The 26,161-nt window shown below is 58.2% G+C and overlaps 1 protein-coding gene across 6 annotated transcripts in view; it reads left to right on the top strand.

Moving 5' to 3' along the window:
- Window positions 1-26,161, top strand: part of APBA2 (amyloid beta precursor protein binding family A member 2) — a 66,517-nt gene that overhangs the window by 18,478 nt on the left and 21,878 nt on the right. For 5 of the 6 annotated variants that reach the window (XM_066238505.1, XM_066238504.1, XM_066238506.1 and 2 more), the window contains one exon: window positions 20,522-21,506. In XM_066238505.1, coding sequence (XP_066094602.1) covers window positions 20,562-21,506 — 945 coding nt within the window. In that variant the 5' untranslated portion in view covers window positions 20,522-20,561. Of the gene's footprint in view, window positions 1-5,827; window positions 5,904-20,521; window positions 21,507-26,161 lie in introns of those variants that run through there. The other variant, XM_066238507.1, reaches the window with a different exon arrangement.

The raw sequence follows: 26,161 nt of genomic DNA, 5'->3' as shown, positions 1-26,161 counted from the left end.
GCCCCTGGATTGCAGCGGATGATTTTTGAGGCAGCGAACGGGCTGCGTATCCCTGCAGGTGACTCCGATGATCAGATGTTGGTTGTTTCATCTTGCTGGGAGCGGGTAGCCCTCACCCGGGACCGCCCACAGCCCACCCTGGGGTTGGAGAGCTGCCTAGAGCTCAGCCCACTGGGCTCCGCCCGCAGTTAATGACATCAGTGTCTTCCAGTGCTGAGCGCACCCAGGCCGGTCTGGATCTCAGGAGCCAGCCCCAAACTCCACAGACCGCATTACACTTCCAGAGCGGGAGGGTTGTTTACCCGAGTGTTTCTGGAGGCAGAAATGCCTGGGTGATTTTAATATCAGAACACTTCCAAGGCCTTCCCTCATCGGCTGTGGCCGTGTGTTTAGTGTCAGTTCAGTCATTCGGGAAACTTCAGTGAGCAGATCTTTCTGTTTCCACATTCCATTTTAGGACGTTTTAAGTAGAAGCCATCCCCGGGGTTATGAGCAAGACTCGATTCTGTAGGTTTGAAATTGTCTTAAGTACATATGTGCACAGAAGGGTAAAAATAAACACCGTGTTAAGGCAAACAGCCGTCTAAGTTGCATGTCATTGATCGGTACATGTATGTACCTGTTCCAGCATACATACAAACTCAACCTAAGCACAAACCTGCAGGACCTGTCTCGTTTGTAACCCAGGGAACACCCGCATCCATCAAAGCAGGGAGAATCATGTCATCAGTTCTTGTTATAGGATGAATTGTGCCCACCACAAATTCGTAGGTGGAAGTCCCACCCCCAGGACGGCCGCACGTGACTGACTGTATTTGGAGATGGGGACTCGCAGGTGTAGTTACGTTAACGTGAGGTCATTAGGGAGGGCCCAACCCAAGATGACCACTGTCCTTAGACAGATGAGGCAATAAGGATGTAGACATGGAGCAGAGACCAGGGTGGGGGCCAGGGAAGGGACCAGTCCTGCCGATTCCTTGGTCTTGGACTTGCAGCCTCCAGTAATTCTGTGGCAAAGTTGTGCTCCAGCCCCTGGAGAGGACAGACTGCATGGACCCCTGGGCATGCGCCCTGACCTTGACCCACCCATCCCACCTTCGTGACTACGCAGAAGTAAACACCCACTTGGAAAACCACACCCCAAATAGAAATGTGCTCAGAGGGACCTTGTTTTACGAGGTCTCCTCCTGTCCCTCACAGTCAAGTCGTGGGTCTCTTTCCGTAAAGGCGCCTGTGGTTTTGTTTGTGTCTCTTACGTCGGATGGGTTCCGAGGCCCCTGTTTTTGGCTCCCGTCCCGGTGGCGTGTCCTCTGCAGTGACCTCCGTGACTGCTTTGGGGTCTCTGCATGTCTGCGCTCCGGCCGCTGTGCTGAGTCGTCTGTGGGGTCTCTCGGGGTTTCTCTGTGGGCAGCCTGTTCCCTGCGAATGAGGCCAGTTGGGTCTTGTCCACCCCAGTCTTCATCCTCGGATTTCTTTGCCTTTTCTTGTTTCTCTGGTTAGGAGCCACGGGGCAGTGTTAAACCGAAGCAGCGAGGCTGCCGGTTCTCATTGCTCCCTGCGGGGCTGTGTCTGGTTGTCCGCTGTGAGGTGGCCTGACTCCGGGCCGTGACTGTCTCTGTGAAGGGAAGACCCCCCCACACACACACACCTCTGGTACTCTTCATCTGCTAAGAATCTGGCCTCCGCCTTGAATTACAAATGGGAGGCGAATTTGGTCAAATGGTTTTTTCTGCATCAAGCGGGATGATCTGTGAGCATGGTGACGTGTGCAGTGGCCTCGTTAGCTTTTCTAGTATAGCACCCACTGGGCGCTTCTGGGGTGAGAGCCCAGATGTCATCGTGATGTGTTTGCTTAGATGCTGCGGGGCCACTCGGCTGATGTTTCCACGGAGGACTTCTGTGTGCGTGTTCACGAGGGAGTCTGGCTGACCGTGTCCCAGTCTCCTTTCGTCTCTCTTCAGTGTTTGTACCGAGGTCAGCAGCAGCCTGCCTGGGGAGAGTGCGTGTGAAGACACATGCTCTGTTCCTCGATGGTCTTGCTAACGCTCACTTAACACCTCCTAGTCCCTATGCAGGAGATGGGGCTCCCCCCACCCTGGGCCAGGATCCTGCTGAGGTCTCAGGTGGGGCGAGACCCCTCAGCTGCCCCAGGCGCCTGCCCCCCCCCCGCGGTTTTCAGCTTCCACTCTGGAAGGGCAGCATCCTGGGAGGACGCCCAGACTCTCACGCTCGCTCCAGGTCTGGCGGCTGTGTCGGCTGTGCAGGGAGCAGAGTGGGGGTCCGGAATCAGGTAGCAGAACCCCTCCTGGGTGCCAGGGGCTGTGCTGGGAGCTGTGGATGCAGGCCAGGGTCTGGGGTGCCCCCTCTGAGGGGCTGACAGTGGGCAGTCCACCAGGACCTGGACTTGACTTCCTGGGGCACCAGCGGGTGAGGAGTCTGGGAGCAGCTCGGCTGTGTGACTCTGACTGGCTCGGAGTCAAGATGTGGACTGGGGCTGCGGTCAGCTGAAGGCTGGACTAAGGCTGAAGGAGCCACTTGGAGCTGGACCTCACAGGGTGGGGTGGGGGAGGGGGCAGGAGGCCACAGGGCTGGTCCTCTCTGCTCTCCCTGGCACTGATTGATCGCAGCCCCGTGCGCGCTCTCCATGGCGCTGATTGATCGCAGCCCCGTGCGCGCTCTCCCTGGCGCTGATTGATCGCAGCCCCGTGCGCGCTCTCCATGGCGCTGATTGATCGCAGCCCCGTGCGCGCTCTCCGTGGCGCTGATTGATCGCAGCCCCGTGCGCGCTCTCCATGGCGCTGATTGATCGCAGCCCCGTGCGCGCTCTCCGTGGCGCTGATTGATCGCAGCCCCGTGCGCGCTCTCCGTGGTGCTGATCGCAGAGCGCAGCGCTCTCCGTGGTGCTGATGGAGTGTCCACCCAGCATGGTAGCTGCTTCCCGCAGACCCGGGAGAGACTCTCGATGAGACCGCAGTACTTTTTGTGACCTGGTCTCACTCGCCACATGCTGTCCCTTTCCTGTTTGCTAGAAGCAATTTGCCACATCCAGCTCATGACCAAGGCGAGGGGGATGAGTCTCCCTCTATTGAAGGCCGTGTCAAAGAATTGGTGGTCTAAATTTTTTTTTTAAGTGAGGGGAGAGATAGAGAGACTAGACTCCAGCATGCTCCTCGACCGGGATCCAGTGGTAACCCCTACCTGGGGCCAGTGCTTGGACCAGTGGAGCTGTCATCGGCTCCTGGGGCTGAAGCTCGCATCAGTCGAGCGACTGGTTGCAGAAGGGAAAGAGGGAGAGAAAAGAGAGGAGGAGGCGAGAGGCAGATGGTTGCTTCTCCTGAGTGTCCTGACCGGGAATCAAACTGAGGATGTCTGCACACCTTGCTGATGCTCTGTCCACTGAGCAAACCGGCCAGGGCTGGGGGTCGTATTTTAAGCCATCACAGTTACCGAGATAGTGAAGCCCCTCCCCAGTTGCCTCGCCCTTGTCTCCCCGTGCAGGGAGGTGCTGTTAGAGTTGGGTGTGTGCTTGCGACTGTGTTTGTTTGTTTACCGAGTCCTACCACTTCTGCACGTGTCAGTGACGTCAGATCGCAGGCGTGTTTCTGAAACGTGTCCCTCTCTGGCCTCCCGTTACGTGTGTGAGGTTTGTGTGTGTGGAGACACAGCTGTGGTGCGGACGTTTTCTCTGCCTGGCAGAGCTGTCGGTCTGTTTCCTGTGCCTGGAGGTTCCGGTGGGTCCCGTCTCTGCTGCTGCAAACAGGCCTGTTGGGGACCCGTGTACGTGTCTCCCTGTGACTGTGGGCTGGACTCGTCGAGAGTATTCAGAAAGGAGTGAGGTTGTCATGGGACAGAATGCAGGCTCAGCTTCAGATTTGTTAGAAGCAGCTGAGTTGTTTTCCACAGGGGCTGTCTCTAATCTTATTCCCCTGTGTTTCCTGCGTCTGTTGTTCTGGGAATTACCGATTCACACCTCGCGTGCCCTTGTTCAATGTTCTAACCCTTCCTTTGGCTCATGCGCTAGAAATGCCTCTTTGCACTTGTTCTATCAACGTGGCAGAGGGGCTGAGAGCGTGGGTTCTTGGGCTGGATTCAGTGCCAGCTCCCACCCTCCGTGTGTGGCCTTGGGCACACCACGTAATGACTTTTATTTCCTCAGGCCACTGTGCAGTGGGGGTGATGGCCTCCCTTCTTGCTGCTCCGTGGTACTGGGAGGGTCGAAGGTGCCACCTGTGACGCCCTGCCCGCTGCACTGTCACACCCACCTCCCCGGGAGTTGAGCCCACAGGCCTGCTCGTCACCTTGCCCGGAATTGCCGCCAGTCCACATCCTCATTCAGTATGACTGGCAGGCATGCATCTCTCTGGCCCTCAGCCGCCTGATGACCCACCTTCAGTACCCAGTACTGCCCGGATAGAACGCGAAATCCCAGCTGCCCTCCCGGGGAAGGCAGGCAGCATCAGGCTCCTGGCAGCAAACACAGGAGCCTCCTTTGCCCAGAGAGTCCTCATGAGTGACAGCCAGGTCAGGGATGGCGGGCGGGCGAGCTGGGTTTGTCTGAACCCCCCACTCCACTCCCTGCGGTCGGCTGGGCTGAGCCCACGGGCAGAGCTCCCATTCCCGTGACCTGGACACACCCTGGCACTGAGCTCTGGCTTTTCACACTCAGCGTGGCACTGTCCTGTTCACCGAAGCCAGGCAGGAACCCCAAACAGGAGACTGGGTGCGGCGTCAGATGTGGCTGGGAACACCCCTGGCACGGAGCCTGCAGCCACCAAGGGCACAGGGGTCAGAGGTCCCAGGACAGCTGGGTCCACACACTGTGTGTCCCGACCCCAGCGCCATGCACACGAGCCCGGCCCTGCTGTGGGGAGCCCCAGGTTTACTTCACAGAGTCTCAGAGGGTCTTACGTAAAAGCAGACATGTGAAAAACAAGTTAGAGATACAGAATGTGACAGTTGGTTTGGCTTTAGAGTAAATTTGTGGGTTTCAAAATGGATTGAAATACTCCACGTCTCCACCGCCCCAGCGAGGAAGAACGGTCCCTACTCACTGAGCTCGTTACGTCTAAGGAGCTCCCTAGATGAGGCAGTGAGGGTCTTCCCAAACCGAGGACTGGGGGGGGGTGATTATTACCCGTCCTCTGTGGCCGGTCACCTGCAAACTTGGAAAGATGAGCTTCCAAGATGGAGGCATCTGACCCTTTGGATGGTAGCAATTTGCACATTGTTTTTTGGGGTTTTTTTTTGCTAGAAATGGCCCTGTAGCATAGCAGGGACCCTGCGATGGCAGCTGAGGGAGCGTCTGGCGAGAAAATGAGTGAGTCACGAAGCCACACGCCAGTGGCCTCAGCAGCCATGTGTCTGAGAGAACGGAGCCCGCAGCGTCGGACGTCACGCGGCTGAAGGACGGATTGTCGGAAGCACTCTCTGTGCCCGAGCCCTGGACCCTGGAAAATCCAGCGGTCACACTGTGACCCCCTGCCTCCCCAGGACCCTCCCGGGTCTCTGCCCTCGTGGCAGGTCTGTGAGGCGAGCCATCTGGGCAGAGAGGCAGGTGGCAAGAATAACGCAACACGGCTCTGGCCAGCGCAGGCGAGCGGGTGTGGACCGGGCACCACCGCCCAGAGAAGGAAAGTTCTGTTTTCCCTTTGGGGGACCTGGGAAGGGGAGGGGTGCTGGGCCCAGCGGTGGGGGCCTTGCCCCCGAGTTAAACTGCTGCTGGGGACAGGAGAGGAGACAGACAGGAGCAAGATGCCGTCGACTTGCGGTGGTCAGGAGCCCAGGGTCCTGGTTCACCCGCTGGCCACCAGGGGCGCCCGGGTGGTGCCATAAACAGACACCTGAAAGCCGGTTCTAAATCGGGTTGCGATGTGGGCCTGGTTCTGCTCGTGGGAAAGCCTTACGTAAGGTGCAGCACCGTGCGTCCTTCCGAAGAGTCTCGGGGCTTCGGTGCCTCTGCAGGGAGTCTGGGAGGCATGGGGTGATCGGGCCACACGGGAGCAAGACTGTCCTTTCAGAGACCTGCAGACGGGGCGGGCAGAGGAGAAGCTGGCTCCCTCCACCGGGCGTGGCAGCCCCAGGGGCGGCAGGCGGGCGGGGCTCCCAGGGCAGAAGCCCGGCCGGCCAAGCCCACAGACACGTCCCAGTTTCTGGAGGAGGTGGACGCAGCCCCATGTGCTGGGGTGGCCCAGTGGCCCCGGCCAGGGCCCAGTGGACACATGGGGAGAATTCCCGCCGGTGCTCTGGGCTCGCCCTTTCCTGGTCACAACTGCCCAGAGGTGGACAGTTGCCCAGAGAAGACCCTGGTCTTTCTGTCACACCCGCTTAAGATTGTTGACATCGGGAAAATCCAGACCACACCCGTGAGGATTTTCACAAGTTTATTTGCACCAGACGACAGTTGCTGGAAAGCGAAACCGCAGCAGGTTGAGAAAACGCTCCCGAGACGGCGGTTTTGCAGCTTTCTTTTTTACACTTTAGGGTCTAAGGGGAGACGGAAGGGTTACAGGAAATCCCTTGGTGATGGATGAGGGAGGCGGGAGAGAGAGCAAAGGGGAAAAATCGCCAAGATCGGATAAAAAATGAAACGGACAGACACGTACTTCTTTTCCACCTGGCAGGTGCGGGGCAGTTAACAGCGGCCGAGAGCGGCATGCAGAGAGGGTGTGCGGGGAACAGGCTGAGAGTGAGGGGCTCTGTGGTCTCGTGTTTCCATGAGCGGCATGCAGAGAGGGTGTGCGGGGAACAGGATGACGGTGAGGGGCTCTGTGATCTAGTGTTTCCATGAGCGTCATCAGAGAGGGTGTGCGGGGAACAGGCTGACGGTGAGGGGCTCTGTGGTCTTGTGTTTCCATGAGCGGCATGCAGAGAGGGTGTGCGGGGAACAGGATGACGGTGAGGGGCTCTGTGATCTAGTGTTTCCATGAGCGTCATCAGAGAGGGTGTGCGGGGAACAGGATGAGGGTGAGGGGCTCTGTGGTCCCGTGTTTCCATGAGCGGCATGCAGAGAGGGTGTGCGGGGAACAGGATGACGGTGAGGGGCTCTGTGGTCCCGTGTTTCCATGAGCGGCATGCAGAGAGGGTGTGCGGGGAACAGGATGACGGTGAGGGGCTCTGTGGTCTAGTGTTTCCATGAGCGTCATCAGAGAGGGTGTGCGGGGAACAGGGTGACGGTGAGGGGCCCTGTGGTCTTGTGTTTCCATGAGCGGCATGCAGAGAGGGTGTGCGGGGAACAGGATGACGGTGAGGGGCTCTGTGGTCCCGTGTTTCCATGAGCGGCATGCAGAGAGGGTGTGTGGGGAACAGGCTGAGAGTGAGGGGCTCTGTGGTCCCGTGTTTCCATGAGCGGCATGCAGAGAGGGTGTGTGGGGAACAGGCTGAGAGTGAGGGGCTCTGTGGTCTCGTGTTTCCATGAGCGGCATGCAGAGAGGGTGTGCGGGGAACAGGATGACGGTGAGGGGCCCTGTGGTCTCGTGTTTCCATGAGCGGCATGCAGAGAGGGTGTGCGGGGAACAGGGTGACAGTGAGGGGCCCTGTGGTCTCGTGTTTCAGTGGGAACTGTGCCCTGGAGGGGGGGGTCTGGAGAAGGTGATCACCCTGATGGTGACATTCCAGAGGTGTGTGTGATTACAAAGGCAAAGGGACAGTGGACAGGCTCAGGACTTTGGTCAAGGAAGATACCAGCCTAAGGCACTATGACCCAGCATGACCCCCTTTTATTTAGTTAGTTTTGAGGGAGGGGAGGGGAGAGAGGTGAGAAGTATCAACTCATAGTTGTATCACTTAAGTCGTTTATTGATAGCTTCTCATACGTGCCTTGACGGGGTTGAGCCAGTGACCCCTTGTTTGAGCCAGTAACCCCACATTGATGAGCCCACTCTCTGAGCCAGTGACCTTGGGGGTTTTGAACCAGCGACCTCAGCGTTTTGGGTCAACGCTTTATCCACGGTGCCACCACCGGTCAGGCCCTGACTGGCTTGCAGTTAGGAGGTTTTCATTTCAGACCCTCCTGTGTGGTTCCTGAGGTCTCTGAGTCTGTGAGGCTGCCATGTTGGCCTTCCCTATGTGTGGCCTTTTTTTTTTTTTTTTTGTCCACAAGGTCACAGAGCTAACTTGTAGCAGAGTGAGGAGCGGAGGCCCCGTGTCCCGGGGTCCGGGGAAGTGTCCTTGTCACTGGACAGGAGGTTGAGGGCGTACGCTCACCCCCAATCTCTCCTTTTTGGAGTCCCCAGATGGTAGGTCCGCAGGTGAAGAAGGAAGTGGTTGGATGGGGTCCTGGGCTGTGTTCTGGACCGGGCAATGTTGTTGCCTGTCACCTTTCCAACCCCCTCCGAGGTCGACCCCGTCGTCCACATGGCAGAGGGTGACAGCATTGAGGCCGGTGTCCCGAAGGGGTGTGAAAGGCAGTGGGAGGGCCGTGTGCTCGGAAAGTGATGGAACCGCCCTGTGAATAGATGCCCAGGTCGGGCGAGCAGGTCCCGGTCGTCGGCCTCTGAAGGGATATAGCCAATCACTTTCCTCTATCTCTAGACCAGAGGCAGCCGCATGGGGCCAGTTTTGGGATGGCCGGGGGCTTCTCCCAGTTCCCTGATGAAAACCACTGCTAGGAACGCCTGTCCAGGGAAGGGGAGCAGCGCTCGGGCTTGTTCAGCCAGTGACAGCGCCGGGTCCGGAGGGGACCTCTGTGCCGAGACAGAGCCATCGCCTCCGGTGCTGGCAGCAGGTGCCGGCGGCCCTGCGACCTCGTCCCAGAGAGAGAGGCCAGCCCCTGTGCCCTGCGGACAGATGGAAGGCCGACTTCCGAGGGGCTCAGCTGTCTACGATGAGCTCTCAGCTCAGCTGTCCCCGGCAGACTGGCCCCAGGTAGGGGAGGAGGCTGCCTGCTGTCGCTGTGGTGTGGAAAGGGTCCTCCAGTTCCTTGCTTGCTGACTTGGTCTGTCTTCCGCCGAATGGGCGGAGGGGGGACGAGAGCTGGGATGTGATATTCAGGACAGCCACGGGCCTTGCAGGTACAGAGAGCTCCTTCTGCTCAAGAGAAGCGTGGTGGCCTCCTTTCTGTCCCTTTAGGACACAGCCGTGTGTGTGCGCGTGTGCGTGAGAGGCAGGGAGGGCTGCGAACCCGGGCAGAGGGGGTGAGGGGCCGCCTGCTTCTTCCTGTGCTCTCCTCTCCTCTCCTCTGCCCCCCACCAGCCCCACAGGCACCCCCACCCCGGCTCTGAGAGTGTCCCCAGAGGCGAGCGCTGCCAACCCAAGGGGTCAAGCTTTTGTTGTGGGAGATGCATATCCATGAGGGCTTCATTGAAATGCGGGCCTCTCTCCTTCCTGGAGGAAACATCAGCTGTGGCTTTATTTGCCCAACGCACACCACGCGGTGTTCTCAGAGCAATACTTACGTGACCAACAGCGAAAGCACCGTTTTCTAAAATTATTTGTTTTGGGGGAATGTAGGATCCTCTCGTTAGAATTGTCACTGGTTTGCTGTGACCGGGCCTCCTGCTCGCCAAAATGTTTGTACCCAAATGGGCCCCCCTCTGAGCCCAGGCTCGTGTCTGAAACCAAAGTCATTTCTTCTCTTAATTCTCTTTTGTTCAGAAAGACTTCATCCCAAGGAGGGTTCTCTGGGCCTTCCCAAACCACTCGTGTTTGGTAAGAAGTACGAGCCTCCCATGGAGTGAGGTTTTGCTTCTGGACGGGATCGTTTTACTGTGGGGACCGTGGGGATGCTGCACTCTGGGTGGGACAGGGCGGTCACCGCAGTTATGTCCTGGAGAGCCGTGTGTGTGTGTGTGTGTGTGTGTGTGTCCTGGAGAGCCGTGTGTGTGTGTGTGTGTGTGTGTGTGTGTGTGTCCTGGAGAGCCGTGTGTGTGTGTGTGTGTGTGTGTGTGTCCTGGAGAGCCGTGTGTGTGTGTGTGTGTGTGTGTGTGTCCTGGAGAGCCGTGTGTGTGTGTGTGTGTGTGTGTGTGTCCTGGAGAGCCGTGTGTGTGTGTGTGTGTGTGTGTGTGTCCTGGAGAGCCGTGTGTGTGTGTGTGTGTGTGTGTGTGTGTGTGTGTGTTCTGAGGCTGGGGGCTGAGTCACAGCCGAGGGGCTGGTGCGCTCTAAGCTCACTGCTGGGCACCTATTCTACTGGGATGGGTCACCTCTCTCTGCCACCCCCAGGGACAGCAGTGACACTCACCCCATCCCCTCCCTGTAAGTCACAATCCTCATGGAATTCATCCATCTGTGTAACCCCTACCTCGATGCCCATACCAGAAATAGATACACGTCACATCACCAACAATCGAGGCCGTTCAGAACCTGTCACTGTCAGATTGGGTGACACTGCTGGTCTCCCAGAGGGTCCACCACTGTGAAGTGACCGGGACCCGGTGTGGAACACTCTGATGTTGGCTAAAACGAGCATTCCTGGGCTGCTCTGGGGTGAGGGGCAGCCCATGGAGCTGTCTCCCTGGGGGTGACACTGTCCTGGGACACTGAGGACGCTGACCAAGGTCAGTGTGGGGCTTCCTCCCGCCCTGGGGGCACCTGCGGGGGTAGGTCTATGCAGGGGGTGCGCCCGGGGGACCAGCACGGTCCCTGCTGCAGGGTGATCGGCAGGAGGTGGGCTCTGGACTGGGGCCAAGGGGGTGCCTCTGTTCTGGGGCCAGAGACACCCAGTGGCCCGATCTTAGGGAAGCCGGTGTGCAGACCAGGGGTGCTGACGGAGGGGTGAGGAACAGGGCCGGGTGCCGATGGGTTCCATGGGTGCTCACACATTCAGGGGACAGAGCGACTGCCGGTCGGAAGGGGCAGCGCTGGGCAGCGCGTCTTCCTGGACCTCTCCAGCCAACCCGGCCCCTGGGCTGCACCCGGGGCCCCCGGCACACTGTGCCGTGCTTGGACAGGCATTCCTTCCCGGCACGTGGGGAGTGGTCTCGTCCCAGAGTCCAGAACGGACGCTGGGGTGTGTCTGGGGGTGAGGGGGCCCGTTCGTGAGGCAGCGAAGTGATGTTGTACTGTCAGCCCGTGTGAGGGGAGCGTCCCAGGGCGCGCCTGGCTTTTGGCACATTCGGTTGTTAGAGTAAAGGGCTCTTTTCCGGCTGTCAGGTTCTGAAGTCTGTGAGTTTACCTGTGTGAGCCCAGCGAGGTCCCTCCATTCGCTCGGTTTACTACTTAGAGTTGTAAACGCATCTCAGCCCGAGAGGCAGCAGAGGCCTCAGCCCCTGTCCCCTCTGCTGTGGAGACGGTGAGGAGTTTGGGGGGATCTGGAAAGGGAGGGGACCTTGCTTGTAGCTGGCAGCGAGGAGGCAGGCGGGAGAGCTGTCACTATGGGAGGTGGTGCAGTGCTGCCCTCCTGGGGACTCCGGGCTCACATGGTCACTCGCTTAGTGCCCTCTAGGAACTGCTCGCGTTTTCCTTACGAGTGGAAACTGGGGTGGTCCTCACTGCAGCTGCGGGCGGTTCTTTTGGTGCCTCTCAGGAATAAGGTGGTTTCGTTGTTTTGTTTTTTCTTGTTGAGGCTAAGAGAGGCCTCATGGGATTCTTCAGATCCCCGAACACTATTGAGGCGTCAGAACCGGTTGCTGTGGACGAGCTGCCCCGTTTTCTTCCCGAGGCCCCCGCCCCTCTGCGTGGTAAGGGGGACCGTTGCTTGGTGACCGGGCTCACTCGGTTCTCTGCCGTGTGCCCACAGAAAAGCGTCTTCCCCTCCGTGAGGGAAGAGCAGCCACGAGAGGGGGTGTTTTAAACGTCGGTTATGCAGCCGGAATCTCTCGGGGGGGGGGGCCTGGCTTTGTTCGTTCTGTAAGCAGAGGCACCGTCCGGTGACTCGGGCGCTGGTGCCCAGAGGGTGGACCTGGCGTCCTCTTGCAAGAGAGCCCTGGGAGTGACCAGCAGCAGGGGCTCCCGTGGGGGTCCGTCCTGGCTGCGGGGGTCGACTTTCCTTCAAGTGCTGCTGTCCGTCCTGATAGACCAAGTCCGTGGGCCACCCTGTCAGGGGGCCGTGGGGGACGTTCAGGCCACGTGTCAGCCTGGTCTGTCCTCCCTGCCTGTCCGCTCCTCTGTGTGGACTTGTACACCACTTGTCACGCTCCCTCAGGACCTCAGGTCCAGTGCCGCCTGTGCAAGGACCCGGGAAACCCACGGTCACCACGCGGCTCTTGTTCCCGAAACTCTCGGAAGGTCACCTGCCTCACCTATAAAGTAGAGAGTCCTAATTTCGGGGGGGGGGTTGTGATCCTGAGCCACATGTGGATGGGGTGCGCACAGCACATGATAGCTCCTCAGAGTCGTTCGTCTCCTTCCCCGGAGGAGGAGGAGGGAGGCCGCAGGGCTGGTCTGATGCTTTGTGTCTGGACCTGGTGTGAGTGTGTCTCCAAATACCCAACAGTTCTTGTTCTGACACCCAACTTTTTTTTTTTTTTTTTAAGTTTTACGATCCCAGAGAAGAACTCACCACCTTCTTTTAAAAGAAGTGTGGGATGTGAGGGCAGTCTGGCTGCGACATCTGTCACCCCATTGACCGCCAGGGTTGGTTCAGCTGACCTGGCTGGATGGGCAGGTGTTCCCTTCCTCCCTCACGGCTCCCTGTGCGTCCCTCCCGAAGTTGCGCGCTCGGTCGAAGAGGACGACCTTCCCCGCTAGAGGAGGGACCGTTCTTCGGTCAAGGGTATGTGAGGAACTGCGCTTCCTGCTAGAACCTCCAAACCAGTCTTAAGACCTAAAAGAAGTGTGGCCTGACCTGTGGTGGCGCAGTGGGTAAAGTGTCCACCTGGAAATGCTGAGGTCACCGGTTTGAAATCCCGGGCTTGTCTGGTCAAGGCACATATGGGAGTTCCAGCTCCTCCCCTCTCTGTCTCTCTCTGTGTATGTGTCTCCTCTCTCTAAAATGAATAAATAATAAAAATTAAAAAATTAAAAAACAAAAGAAGTGTGTTGGCACAAGGGCCCCCTGTGCCGCTCCGGGGCTGAGCCTGGTGTAATTAGTGCGACCTCACTGAAGGACGTTTGCCATTTCTGATGTATCTTTTCATTAACGCTCCTCAGATCTGATTAACGGTGTCTCGTTCTAGTTAACGACATGAGTCTAAGCCAGCGTTCCTGGACGAGTTCTGCAGCGTCCTGGTAGATCCCCGTGGAGACGGGAGCCCACATTCGGGTCGGGCAGGGACTGAATTCTGTGTTAACGCATCCCTTTTCCAAACTGGCTTTTCTGACCTGCCCTCCAGGTATGACGCAAGGAGAGGCCGGTGGAAGTCAGACCGATTTCTTACGTCACTGAGCACAATAAACCAGCTCTATTGGGGGGGGGGGTAATGTGCTAATGTGCTGTTCATGTCAAACCATGGGAGTGAGTGGATTATCTAGATATTTATCTTTCCAACCTTTCTTCTTTTCTCATACAGGAATTTTTTTTTTTTTTTTTTTTCTGAAGCTAGAAACGGGGAGGCAGTCAGACAGAATCCCGCATGCGCCCGACCAGGATCCACCCGGCACGCCCACCAGGGGGCGATGCTCTGCCCCTCCGGGGCATCGCTCTGTCGCGACCAGAGCCACTCCAGCGCCTGGGGCAGAGGCCATGGAGCCATCCCCAGCGCCTGGGCCATCTTTTGCTCCAATGGAGCCTTGGCTGCGGGAGGGGAAGAGAGAGACAGAGAGGAATCGAACCCGGGACTTACGCACGCCAGGCCGACGCTCTACCACCGAGCCAACTGGCCAGGGCCTCATACAGGAATTTAAGGTTAAAAATTTCCTTGCAAGCGTGCTTTCACTGTAATATACTTCTTTTAAAAATTGTGGTTAAGGCCCTGGCCAGTTTGCTCAATGGTATAGCATCGGCCAGGTGTGCAGAAGTCCCAGGTTCGATTCCCAGCCAGGGCACACAGGAGAAGCAGCCATCTGCTTCTCCACCCTTCCCCCTCTCCTTTCTCTCTATCACAGTGTCCCCAACCTTTTTTGGGCCATGGACCGGTTTAATGTCAGAAAATATTTTCACGGACCGGCCGTTAGGGTGGGATGGATAAATATATCACATGACCGAGACAAGCGTCAAGAGTGAGTTCTAGATGGATGTAACAGAGGGAATCTGGTCATTTAAAAAAAATAAAACATCGTTCAGACTTAAATGTATATAAGACGGAAATAATGTAAGTTATTTATGCTTCTCTGCAGACCAGTACCAAATGGCCCACAGACCTGTAACAGTCCGTGGCCCGGGTGTTGGAGACCACTGCTCTATCACTCTTCCCCTCCCGCAGCCAAGGCTCCATGGGAACAAAGTTGGCCCCGGGCACTGAGGATGGCTCTGTGGTCTCCACCTCAGGCGCTAGAATGGCTCCGGCCACAACAGAGTGACGCCCCAGATGGGCAGAGCATCGCCCCCTGGTGGGCATGCCCGGTGGATCCCGGTTGGGCTCATGCGGGAGTCTGTCTCTCTGCCTCCCTGCTTCTCACTTAAGAAAAAAAAAATTTTTTTTGTGGTTAAAAAACACATAATGTGAAATTTGCCATCTCAACCATTTTTTTGAGTGTACACTTCAAGAATGTTAAGTAGGTTCACGCCGTCGGGAAAGCTGTCTCCAAGGGCTTTTTCATCTTGCGTAACTGAAACGCTCAACCCATGAAACAGTTCCCCTTCCCCCTGCACCCCCAGCCCCTGGAAACCACCATTGTGCCGTCTTTCTGTACGAACTCACAGCCTGCTAAGTGGAACCGCACAGTGTTATTCTCCCTGGCACTAGTGCATGTCACCGAGCATACTGTCCTCAAGGTTCAGCTACACTGTAGCACGTGTCAGAAGCTCCTTTCTGTTCACGGCCGCATCGCATTCCCTGGGATGACCTGGGATGACCGAGCATATTGTCCTCAAGGTTCAGCTACACTGTAGCACGTGTCAGAAGCTCCTTTCTGTTCACGGCCGCATCGCATTCCCTGGGATGACCTGGGATGACCGAGCATATTGTCCTCAAGGTTCAGCTACACTGTAGCACGTGTCAGAAGCTCCTTTCTGTTCACGGCCGCATCGCATTCCCTGGGGTGGCTGTGCCGCCCACCCCTTGACGGACACTTGGGTTGCTGCCTCTTGCTGGGCATGGTGAACAGTGCAGCTATTTCTACGGGCGCACAGCCCCATTTTGGGGGTACATTGTATTTTCATGACGAATAAGTTCCAAGAGATTTTTTTTTCTTTTTTTGTATTTTCTGAAGCTGGAAACGGGGAGAGACAGACAGACTTCCGCATGCGCCTGACCAGGACCCACCCGGTACGCCCACCAGGGGGCGATGCTCTGTTGCGATCAGAGCCACTCCAGCGCCTGGGGCAGAGGCCAAGGAGCCATCCCCAGCGCCCGGGCCATCTTTGCTCCAATGGAGCCTCGGCTGCGGGAGGGGAAGAGAGAGAGAGAGAGAGGAAGGAGAGGGGGAGGGGTGGAGAAGCAGATGGGTGCTTCTCCTGTGTGCCCTGGCCGGGAATTGAACCTGGGTCCCCCGCACACCAGGCCGACGCTCCACCGCCGAGCCAACTGGCCAGGGCCTCCAAGAGATTTTTAATTTCTGTAATTTTTTCTTTGATCTGGGGGTTGTTTTAAAGGTTGATTTCCAAAAGTCTGTCTATTTTCTAGTTATATATATATTTATTGTTGTTGTTAATTACTTCTAACTTAATTGCACTGTCATCAGAAACCTGTTCTTTGTGATATTAACAGTTTGAAGTTTGTTTCGAGCTTGTCACGAGAGCGGTCGACTTGGACGCAGTTTTCCTTGTGCGCACACGTGTGGTTCCTCGCCGTGGCGAGGTTTAGATGCCAGAGAGGAGACCCTGGGTAGCTGTAGTGTCACCATCTTCTGTTTCTGTCCTGATTCTGGCTCTGCCCTTGTCGAGAGGAGTGTATTCGAGCTCCCACCCTGGCTATAAATTTAAATTTGTCTTTTTTTTTTTTGTATTTTTCTGAAATGAAAAGCGGGAAGAGAGACTCCCGCATGCACCTGATGGGGATCCACCCTCACGCCCACCAGCGGGCATCGCTCTGCCGCAATCAGAGCCACTCTAGCGCCTGAGGCAGAGACACAGAGCCATCCCCAGCACCCGGGCCGACTTTGCTCCAATGGAGCCTCGGCTTCGGGAGGGGAAGAGAGAGACAGAGAGGAAGGAGAGGGGGAGGGGTGGAGAAGCAGATGGACGCTTCTCCTGTGTGCCCTGGCCGGGGATCGAACCCGGGACTTCTGCACGCCAGGCCAACGCTCTACCACTGAGCCAACCGGCCAGGGCCTGCAATGGTCTTTTTATAGTTTTGTCCATTCTCCCCTTACAAGTCTGGGTGGTTCATACCTCAGTACACCTCCATTTCAGGTTAAATTTAGAATGTATTCCTGACAGGCTGTGCCCCCTGCTTAGAATACATTTTTTTTTTTAAACCATGAATTATTTTTCTTTTCTTTCAGGAATGGCACTTTTCTTAAAGCCTGCTTTGTCTCATTATCAGAACTCACCAACTTTTCTCTTTAAAAAAAAAAGTGTACTTTTAATTTTAGAATAGCTTGAGATTGACGGAGAGGCTGAGAAGATGTTAGAGTGGGGAGGGGGTCACCATGTGTCCTGTACGGTTGACACCTGACACTGGCTGCCCGTGACGAGCCAGTTAACCCTTCGAGTAGCACGAACATTCATGTACTTCCTCGTGCCTCCTGACCAGAGTACGGCCGCACAAAAATTTTTATTTTAAAAATGGGTAAGGCAACAAACATTAAAAAAAAGGCAAATGTATGTTCTTCTTGTTTCCACAAATTGGTCATCAAACAAACATGATTTTAAGTGAATAAAACTGTAACTGGAACTAATTTCATTTTTTTGAAAAAAAAACACCTCACTCCCGGGGGTCAGCGAGCTTGAAGTACACTTACTACTCAAAAGGGGTTAAGTAAACTTCCGTCAGCGACAGCCTGCACTTCGTTCTGATCTCCACAGTTTTTACCCCGATGTCCTTGTTCTGTTCCGGGGGTCCCTGTTCAGGAAGCCACGTGACAGTTGATCTCCACATCTTTGGGGTTTGATAGCTCCTCAAGATGCCCTTTGTTTTCAGGGACCTTGACTGTTCTGAGCACTGCGTGGGTGGGTGTTTCAGGGAAGAGCCTCCCATCGAGGTCTGTCTGGCACTTTCCTCCTGGTGGGACGGGGGACGTGGGCTTCGTCAGGAGACGTGCCGGGGAGCAGGGCCGTTCCCTGCAGGTCAAGGTGACCTCGAGTCCCTGTTGCTGTTAGCCTGGACCTCCGGGCAGTTGTGCCCCGTGCCCACGAGGAGGCAGTCTCTCACGGAGCCTTCGGAAGTCTGCAGGGTCGTCTCCTGCTCCTCCCGGACTCCCTGACCTGTGGGGGCCGAGGGCACCGCTCTCCAGATGCGAGGACGCCCAAAATGAAAAGTGGTGAGCCGTGTGTGGCCACGTGAAGTGGATGTGTGGCTCGTTGGATGATTGACCGACTGGGGCCGTGCGGGAGGGACCGTCAGAACACAGACCAGGGCTGCCCGAGTCTGCTCCGCGTGGGTCCCAGAAATGTCTTTCCGTTTGTGATCATTTCCTTCTCTCATTTCCTCTTCCCGGAACTCCCACGTATCGGACCTGGGACCCCTGACTCAGGAGTCAAGGGCTCTACAGAGAGTCTGGACGTCTCTCTGGTCTTTCTGCACCGCGTCTGGGCTGTTTCTGACTTGGTCTTTTAAATTCCTGTCACTGAATTCTTGCTCTGTCTTCAGGATGTGACATTCCAGTGTCTTTCTGTAGCGGTCGTAGAAAGAGGCTGCCGCTGGGGAGGGGGGAGCCTGTGGGAGACACCGCATCCCCAGGACAAGTCCGTCCGAGGTCAGCCTGACCACCTGGATCTCGCCTCTTCCCTCCCCACCCTGGCCTTCGGGGCTCACAGGACTGGTTCTCCTCCTCTTGGTCTTACGAGTTCGCCGTGACGTGTGCAGCCGCACCGCTGGCTGGACTCTCAGTGGCCCTGCTCCACGCCCTCCCTCTCGTCCTTCCCCCCGAAGCCCGGCACTCTGTGACCACCCAGCCCTGGAAGCCATCATGTGAGAGAGAGCAGCCTTGGGGTCTCCCCCACTTCCCCTGGCAGCTCCCTCTGTGTCCGTTTTAGGCTGTGTTTCCTTCAGTCTGCCTTCCTGTTCAGTGACTCGTGAAGTCTGAGATCCACCAAAGTCACGTTATTATTATCGGTTACTTTAAAGCGGGCTCACCACGTATCGAAGGCATCTTGTAGGGCAGCTGCGTTCAGACGTGGGTGCGTAGGAACTGATGAGGTGACTCACAGAGGGGAACGTTCCCCCCAGCCTGCCTCTCGCACGCTGCCGTTCGGGAATCTGAGTCGTGTTCTGAGAGGCAGTATTTTAGTCACTTCCCAGTGTGTTCTGTCTCCTCTGAGTCATTTTTAAGAAAACGTGGCCTTAGTTGCTGGAGGGAAGGTAGGGGACTCCAGAGGGTTTGGGATGGAGGGAGAAGACTTTTGAGATTTACATTCCAATGTTAGTGATACCTACTGCAGTTTTTATTTTTACAGTTATGAGACCCAACCCCTGAATCACACAGAGGTGGTCCCTTAGATGCTCTGGTGAGTGAGTTTAAAGACCCCTCATTTTGTGGAAGAAGGTCTGGTACTTCCAAGAAATATGTGAAGGAGAGGACCCTGTTCCTTAGTGAGCAGGTATGAATGACCGCGGAGTTTGGGGTAAGTTGAATTTCCACAGCACAGGGGCCTACCTAGGATTCAGCCAGCCGGGTGACACTGTATCTCAGGATGGCCACCCCCACCCCGGGGGAGGCTGTGCATGGAGGGCCGGCTGTAGGCACGGTGCTCTCCTGCTACAGAGAAGAGGAGGTGGTGTTAACAGGCAGACCTTGAGTGGGGGGCGTTAGGTGTGTCCCAAAGGGGACTCTCCTGGTCAGGCCCGTCGAGAGCAGGGACGCACAGCTCTTGGCAGAACTGGAAGGGGTGACCCCTGAGTGAGAGAGGGGACTCGGTCCTGTTTGCTTGTCCTCACCAGCACCCGTGGCTGGTGTGCATTGAAGGAACTGCACGCTCCGTGCCAGTGTCGTCACCAGCTCTGTGCTCACTGGTCCGGGCTGCAGTCGCTCGGTCTCAACAGTCCAGCTGTTGCCCTTGAATTTCTCTACTGATTTCTGAGCTGCTCCTGAACCGGCCAAGTCTGGACATGGGGCCTCGTTTTCTCGGAGGGACGTAGAGCAAGGGTGGCTGGCTTCTCCTGCGCGTTGGCGTCGCTCTCCCCGCGGTCCCTCGTGAAGGGTGTGTCTTTGACGTGATGATCACGATTCATCCTAAGCAGGGCACCTCCATATGGCCATCGGTCCCCACTGTCAGGCTGGTGAGCTCTCTCCTCCACATGGAGGACTTGGATCTCAAATGGAGACAAAGTTTTTTGTTGTTTTTTTTAAAGAACTGCTTTAAGTCACATTTATGGAAAACATTTATTGAGAGCGCATCGATTCATAACATTCTATAAAGTTTAGTTCCACACCTTCTTTTACTCATTTTTAGAGAGACGGAGGGAGAAAAGGAGAAACATTGATTTGTTGTTCCACTTATTTACACATTCATTGGTTGATTTCTGTATGTTTCCTGACCGGGGATCGAACCTGCAACCTTGGTGTATCTGGACAATGCTCTAACCAACTGAGCTATGTGGCCAGGGGGCTCCTTTTTAAAACGACATCCAGATATTCTGTCGTCATATATTTAATCCCCTCTGACAGTTCGTCTTGCTCGCCAGGGCTGAGCACACTGGGTGTGTGTTTTCAGGAAGTGGGCGTCTGGTGGGCACCGCGCCTCTGCCTCCTCCTCCTCCTCTGGCCCCACCTGCCGTCCTGTTTCCCGGACGGGCGTGGTTCGCTCTCCACAGACCAGTCCGCTGGGGTGGGGAGCCGCGTTGTGGGCACAGACGTGCGTGACCTGGGTTCTGGGGAGACGGGGTGGGTCCCAGTCGCTCTGCGGGGGTCTGACTCTGTTCTGGGTCTGACTCTGTCCTGGGTCCCAGTTGCTCTGCGGGGGTCTGACTCTGTTCTGGGTCTGACTCTGTCCTGGGTCCCAGTCGCTCTGCGGGGGTCTGACTCTGTTCTGGGTCTGACTCTGTCCTGGGTCCCAGTCGCTCTGCGGGGGTCTGACTCTGTTCTGGGTCTGACTCTGTTCTGGGTCTGACTCTGTCCTGGGCCCCGGTCGCTCTGCGGGGGTCTGACTCTGTTCTGGGTCTGACTCTGTCCTGGGTCTGACTCTGTTCTGGGTCTGACTCTGTCCTGGGTCTGACTCTGTTCTGGGTCTGACTCTGTCCTGGGTCTGACTCTGTTCTGGGTCTGACTCTGTTCTGGGTCTGACTCTGTTCTGGGTCTGACTCTGTCCTGGGTCTGACTCTGTTCTGGGTCCCGGTCGCTCTGCGGGGGTCTGACTCTGTTCTCTCCCACGCTCTGCGGGGGTCTGACTCTGTTCTCTCCCACGCTCTGCAGGGGTCTGACTCTGTTCTCTCCCACGCTCCTCCCACAGTGGCTGCCCCCTGGCGAGGATGGCCGCGTGAGCCTCCACCATGGCCAACCGCAGGCGTCAGAGCGCGGAAAGCAGCATGCTGGACCTCAGAGCGAGGCCGGAGCCCGTCCCCCACGGCCAGGATCCTGAGGGCGAGGACGCGGAGCTGCCCCTGGAGGGCCATGTGCCCCCCGGCCTGGAGCTGTCCGCCCTGCGTCCCGAGAGCCCCACGCCCCCCGAGGAGCTCTGCCCCGACCACAGCCCGGACCACAGCCCTGACGGGGACTCCAGCTCCGACTACGTCAACAACACCTCGGAGGAGGAGGACTACGATGAAGGCCTCCCCGAGGAGGAGGAGGGCGTCACCTACTACATCCGCTACTGCCCCGAGGACGACAGCTACCTGGAGGGCGTGGGCTGCCTGAGCCCCGGCTCGCTGCCCCTGGGGACGGACGAGTGCCAGGAGGCGGTGGAGGAGTGGATGGACGCGGCCGGCCTGCGCCCCCGCGGCCACGGCCACGACAGCCACCTGGACTACCGGGACGGCCCCCTTCCCGCCCCCGAGGACGAGACCTCCGTCCTGGAGGCCCAGGACCGGGAGGAGGGCGTCCACTACTGCCCCAGCGAAGACGGCTACCAGGACTACTACTCGCCCGAGGCCAACGGGAATGAGGGCGGCGCGGCTCCCTACCGCCCGAGGCGTGCGGCCGGGGACCCGGAGGACCAGGAGGAGGACATCGACCAGATCGTGGCCGAGCTCAAGATGAGCCTGAGCATGCCCAGCCTGGCCAGCGCCGTGGAGGCCGGCCCCGAGCACGCCCCGGGGGCCGCGGACTGCGCCGAGGGCGGCCAGCCGGGCGAGGCCAGAGGCGGCCCCAGCCGACACGAGGGGAGGCCCCGGTCGCTCCACCTCCCCCCTGAGGCCAGGCTGCCCGCAGACCCCCAGAGAGCCTTTAAGACCCGGACCAGGACTCCCGAGGAGAGGCCGGCGTGGCCCCAGGAGCAGGTATGACTCCAGTGCCCCGGGGGGGGGGGGGGGGCAGGCTCAGGGTTTGTGGGCCTGGGCACAGCTCCAAGCGCGGGCCTGCTGGGCTCCCTCGGGCTCATCCAGAGGCACTTAGTAAACACCAGGAAGGTCTAGAGGGCTTACTGGCCCCTCACGCTCCCCAGACACCCTGCCTGCTCTGCCTGGACCTGCCTGTGGTGGGCAGTGGTCCGTGGGACTGTCAGCACCCCCTCCCCAGCCAGGGCGGGAGCCCAGGGGCCTTGGTATGCCGGCCAGTCGGCTGTAAATAACCGTCGTGAAGAATAATTACACCGAGGTCTGACCAAGTCTTGGGAAGAACGCATGCTGATGAATCTAATGGACTCGAGCATAACCATATTTCCTTTTAATTACAGCAAAGCAGGTGTGTGTGCTAATAACTACGTTCGAAAAGCTGCCTTTGAAAAAAACAGCACCGTCGGCCATCCTCACGCAGTTCTTAGACTTCTGTGTGAGGAAACTCCTGTGTGGCCATTCTGTGGACAAGTGTGAATGAGCTGTGTTCACAGCTTTTAAAGCCTCCATGGTTGTTTTTTTGCTAGGAGAGTTCATGAGTTTGAGAAATATTTATAGAAAGAGCTTGTGTTTGGAAAATAAGTCCCATTGGCTGATGGTTAGAGTTCTAGGACATACATTTGATGCCTTTGTCCTCTTTTTTCTTTCTTTAAAAGCTTTATTTGCCGACTGGTTTTAGAGAAGGAGAAAGGAAGGGAGAGAGGTTGCTCTGTTGTCCCATTTATCTGTGCACTCATCGGTTGATTCTTGTGTGTGTCCTCACCGGGGATCGAACCTGCAACCTGGGCATTATCGGGATGACGCTCTAAACAGCGAAGCCACCTGGCCGGGGCTTTTACTCTCACTTTTAAAGTGTGGTGGGGGGCAGCAGGGGCACTTTGGGGTGCCGACCCCAGAACTGCCGAGTCCAGGCCTGATGCATCTCCACAAGGCGCCACGCTCAGGTGTGGAGAGCCGAACCCCGGAGGGCTGTGGTCAGAGAGCGCACTCACCCAGCATTCCCGCGCTCTGTCCCGGCTCGTTCTAAAGCGTGAACAGTTACACCGTCGTATCTCTGAGCAGCCGGCAGCATCTTAATTGACCGTGGCCCGAGTCACTGTGTGGACAGCAGTCAGCGGTGGGCGTGTGGCCCGTTGACTCCGGGGTCTCGGCCCCCCTCCCCACTGGGTCTTCCTGTTTCCCGCGCTTCTTCTCTCACGAGGACACTGAGAGTAAGTGATGGAGGCGCCTGTCCCTGGGGTCCAGACGTGGCTCCGCCCACTCCGCATGCAGAACCTGATTGTGGGTATTCCCCCCCCCCCCCCGCACGCACGCCCTGTCCTTTCTGCAACTGCTCGCCTCTCGAGTCTCCGTCGCGCCCGTGCCTGTCTGTGTGCGCGCACCCTCGGCGGGGCGTGCCGACACGGGGCAGCTCTCCTGCGTGCCCGCACCGTCGGCGGGGCGTGCCGACACGGGGCAGCTCTCCTGCGTGCCCACACCCTCGGCGGGGCGTGCCGACACGGGGCAGCTCTCCTGCGTGCCCACACCCTCGGCGGGGCGTGCCGACACGGGGCAGCTCTCCTGCGTGCCCACTGTGTCCACACTGGCACCAAGTACCAAGGTGGAACTGGCATCTCCGTGCCTCTCCCCTGCTGTCCTCTGAGACCGGCAGCCAGGCGGTGGGGGTGGACAGAGGACCGCTGCTCCAGGGGTGAGCTCTGGGTGCCTGGCTCCTCCCCGGGGGCTCTGACCACAGCGCTGCTCCGGCCACCAGTCACATGAGCCGGTCTGTCAAGCACCCAGGCTCAAAGTGCTGTGGGTGTGCAGTGTGGCCAGGTGGCCGGGGGGCAGGCCCCTGGTGCCTCTGTGTGTCCGGCGTTGGCAAGGACTGGATCGAGTGTGGCCAGGGGGCAGGTCCCTGGTGCCTCTGTGTGTCCGGCGTTGGCAAGGACTGGATCGAGTGTTTGCGAGGCCCCCTTTCTCGAGCCACCTTGTGACACCTGTCACGGGGCGAGTGCTCCAACAGTGTCTGCTGTGCGCCTGATGCCCTGTAAGAATCTCGCTCCTCTGGGCCTCGGCCGGTGCCTGGGCTGCTGGTGTTCTCTGCCTGGTGTGCGCCCCCCGTGGGCAGGGCACACACCAGACTGCCATCGGGTCGAAAGCGTTCGGTTTACGGGACGTTCAGATGGCAAACGAAAGCATGTTTTGATTATTCGGGGTTTTTATGATTTCTGCTCATTATGGGCCCGGCCGGTGCTTTCTGGAAAGAGCACTCTGAGAAGGGGAGAGAAATCAGTACGTCACAGCAACTTTAGTGCCATGGAACAGGGTGACGCCCACACATTCCCAGGGGCTCCCCTGAGCACACGAGCCCAGCCGGGACCACCGGGCTCTCTCTCACTACACATGCTCCCCGGGGACTCCTTCACCAGGAATCCACTCCCACGGTCCCTCAGAGCCAACTCTGACCCACCAGGCTGGCCAGCGGCTGCATCCCTGCCCTCCTTCCCTCCCTCCCTCCTTTTCACTCTCCTTCCCTCCCTCTCCCTCTCCCTCCTTCTTCCTCCCTCCCTCATTTTCTCTCTCCTTCCCTCCCTCCCTCCTTCCCTCCTTCCCTCCCTCCCTCCTTCCCTTCCTCTCCCTCCCTCCTTTTCTCCCTCCTCCCTTCCCTCCTTTTCAGTCTCCTTCCCTCCCTCTCCCTCCTTCCCTCCCTCCCTCCTTCCCTTCCTCCCTCCCTCTCCCTCCCTTCCTCCCTTCCTCCCTCCCTCCTTCCCTCCCTCCCTCCTTCCTTTTCTCCCTCCTTCCCTCCCTCCCTCCCTCTCCCTCCCTCCCTCCCTCCTTCCTTTTCTCCCTCCTTCCCTCCCTCCCTCCCTCTCCCTCCCTCCCTTCCTCCCTTCCTCCCTCCCTCCCTTCCTCCCTCCCTCCCTCCCTCCCTCCTTCCCTCCCTCCCTCCTTCCTTTTCTCCCTCCTTCCCTCCCTCCCTCCCTCTCCCTCCCTCCCTTCCTCCCTTCCTCCCTCCCTCCCTTCCTCCCTCCCTCCCTCCCTCCCTCCCTCCTGCACCCCATGGGAATCACCTGGGACATGCCAGGCACCAGGGCCGCAGAGATGGAAATGGCGTGAGCCTTTACTGGAGACCTTGTTCTGGAGGGAGACAGACAGAGAAAGTCCCCTGTCCAGCTGGGTCCGGGCACTCGGCACCCTCATGGTTCACGTGTTCCAGGCCACCTGCCCGGGGACAGGCTCCGGCGTGGGTGGTGACACGCAGAGACATTCTGGGACTTTGAGGGGGACTTTGGGTATTCAGCTGACTAGGCAGGCAGGACTGAACACGGAGGTGCATAAACGTGTCCTCAGCCCAGAGAGGGGGTGCTGGATGGTGGGGGGCAGGAGCCCTGAGGTGACCAGAGGAAGGGGAGGGGCCTGGTGGAGGGCAGTGACCAGGCAGACGGGGACAGAGAAGAGCTGTGGGTGGGGAGGGCAGCCAGGGGGCAGCTGGGGGCAGGGACGGTGTGAGGGCAGGTAGGGGGTCTTGCCGGCAGCTCCGTGGACTCTGGTGGATCGCAGGGTGGAGGTTCGTGGAAGGGGGAGCTGGGCAGCGTCTGTAAGGACCGGTGGGGGGACCTGGAGGTGCTGTGGGGCATGGACGCCGCCATGCGTGGAGCTTGGCTTGGATCACGTGGGTTTGCCCGTGCGTGTGTCGGCCCACGGGCCTCTCCCTCCGACCCTCCCGTGTTCCGGGGCCTGAGGGACGCCCAGCGGACCGAGGCGGTGAGTCACATGACGTTCCCTAGGACGCTCCGAAACACCTTCCGAGGAGGAAGAACGGCCACAGCGCTGAGCACGCGCCTGAGAGATGCGTCACCGCCTCATGGCGCACACGGGGCGCTCACCGAGAAGCGTGGCATCACGTGTGGGGTGCTCGCCTGAGATGTGACATTGTGGTGATGGCGGCCACAGGGTTTTCACCCTAGAACATTTGGGTCGCAGCCGGGGCCAGTCAGCCAGCTGCTGAAGATGACACGGGTCTGTGGTCCCAGACGGCCAACAGAGAATAGCTTCCAGCCCTACGCTGGGTGTCGCCACGGACAGCTCAGCAGAACCAAGCACGGCTCAGAAATGCTGAGGAAGGAGGTGACACAGGACAGGGTCCCAGGGCGGACGGCGGGCCCCACAGCCTGCCAAGAGCTGCTCTGTGAGCTCTTTCTGTTTCGTGGGAGAGAAGCTGGTCCCTCTCTGCCTGAGACCAAGCCGAGGCCCAGACTACTGGAGCTGAGGGTGTTTGGAACTGGGTCATAGAAGCTCGTTGCTCGACTTCTCCATGTCAGCAGAGGGCACACGGTCCAGGCTTGCGTCTGGTCCCTGGGCACTTAGGAGGCATTTCCTGAGATGGTCACAGGCTGTTCCAGGTGCTGGGTGTGTGTTGGGTCTGCCCATGGTGGGTCACTCTGTCCTGCTCCGGGTGTGGTCAGGCCTTATCGGTCAGTGAGACCGAGCCAGACTTTGGACCTGGGGGTGCCACTCAGGAGAGCAGCTCGGGGCACAATGTCAGGTTGGTTGTAGGGATGTTGCCGCTTGTGTGTGAGAGTGTGTGTCTGTGTGTGTGTGTGAGTGTGTGTGAGTGT

Source organism: Saccopteryx bilineata, chromosome 7 (genome assembly GCF_036850765.1).
Source record: "Saccopteryx bilineata isolate mSacBil1 chromosome 7, mSacBil1_pri_phased_curated, whole genome shotgun sequence".
NCBI classification, from domain to species: Eukaryota; Metazoa; Chordata; class Mammalia; order Chiroptera; family Emballonuridae; genus Saccopteryx; species Saccopteryx bilineata.
The sequence above is the reverse complement of the archived record's forward strand: the minus strand, read 5'-3'. Positions and strand labels throughout refer to the sequence as shown.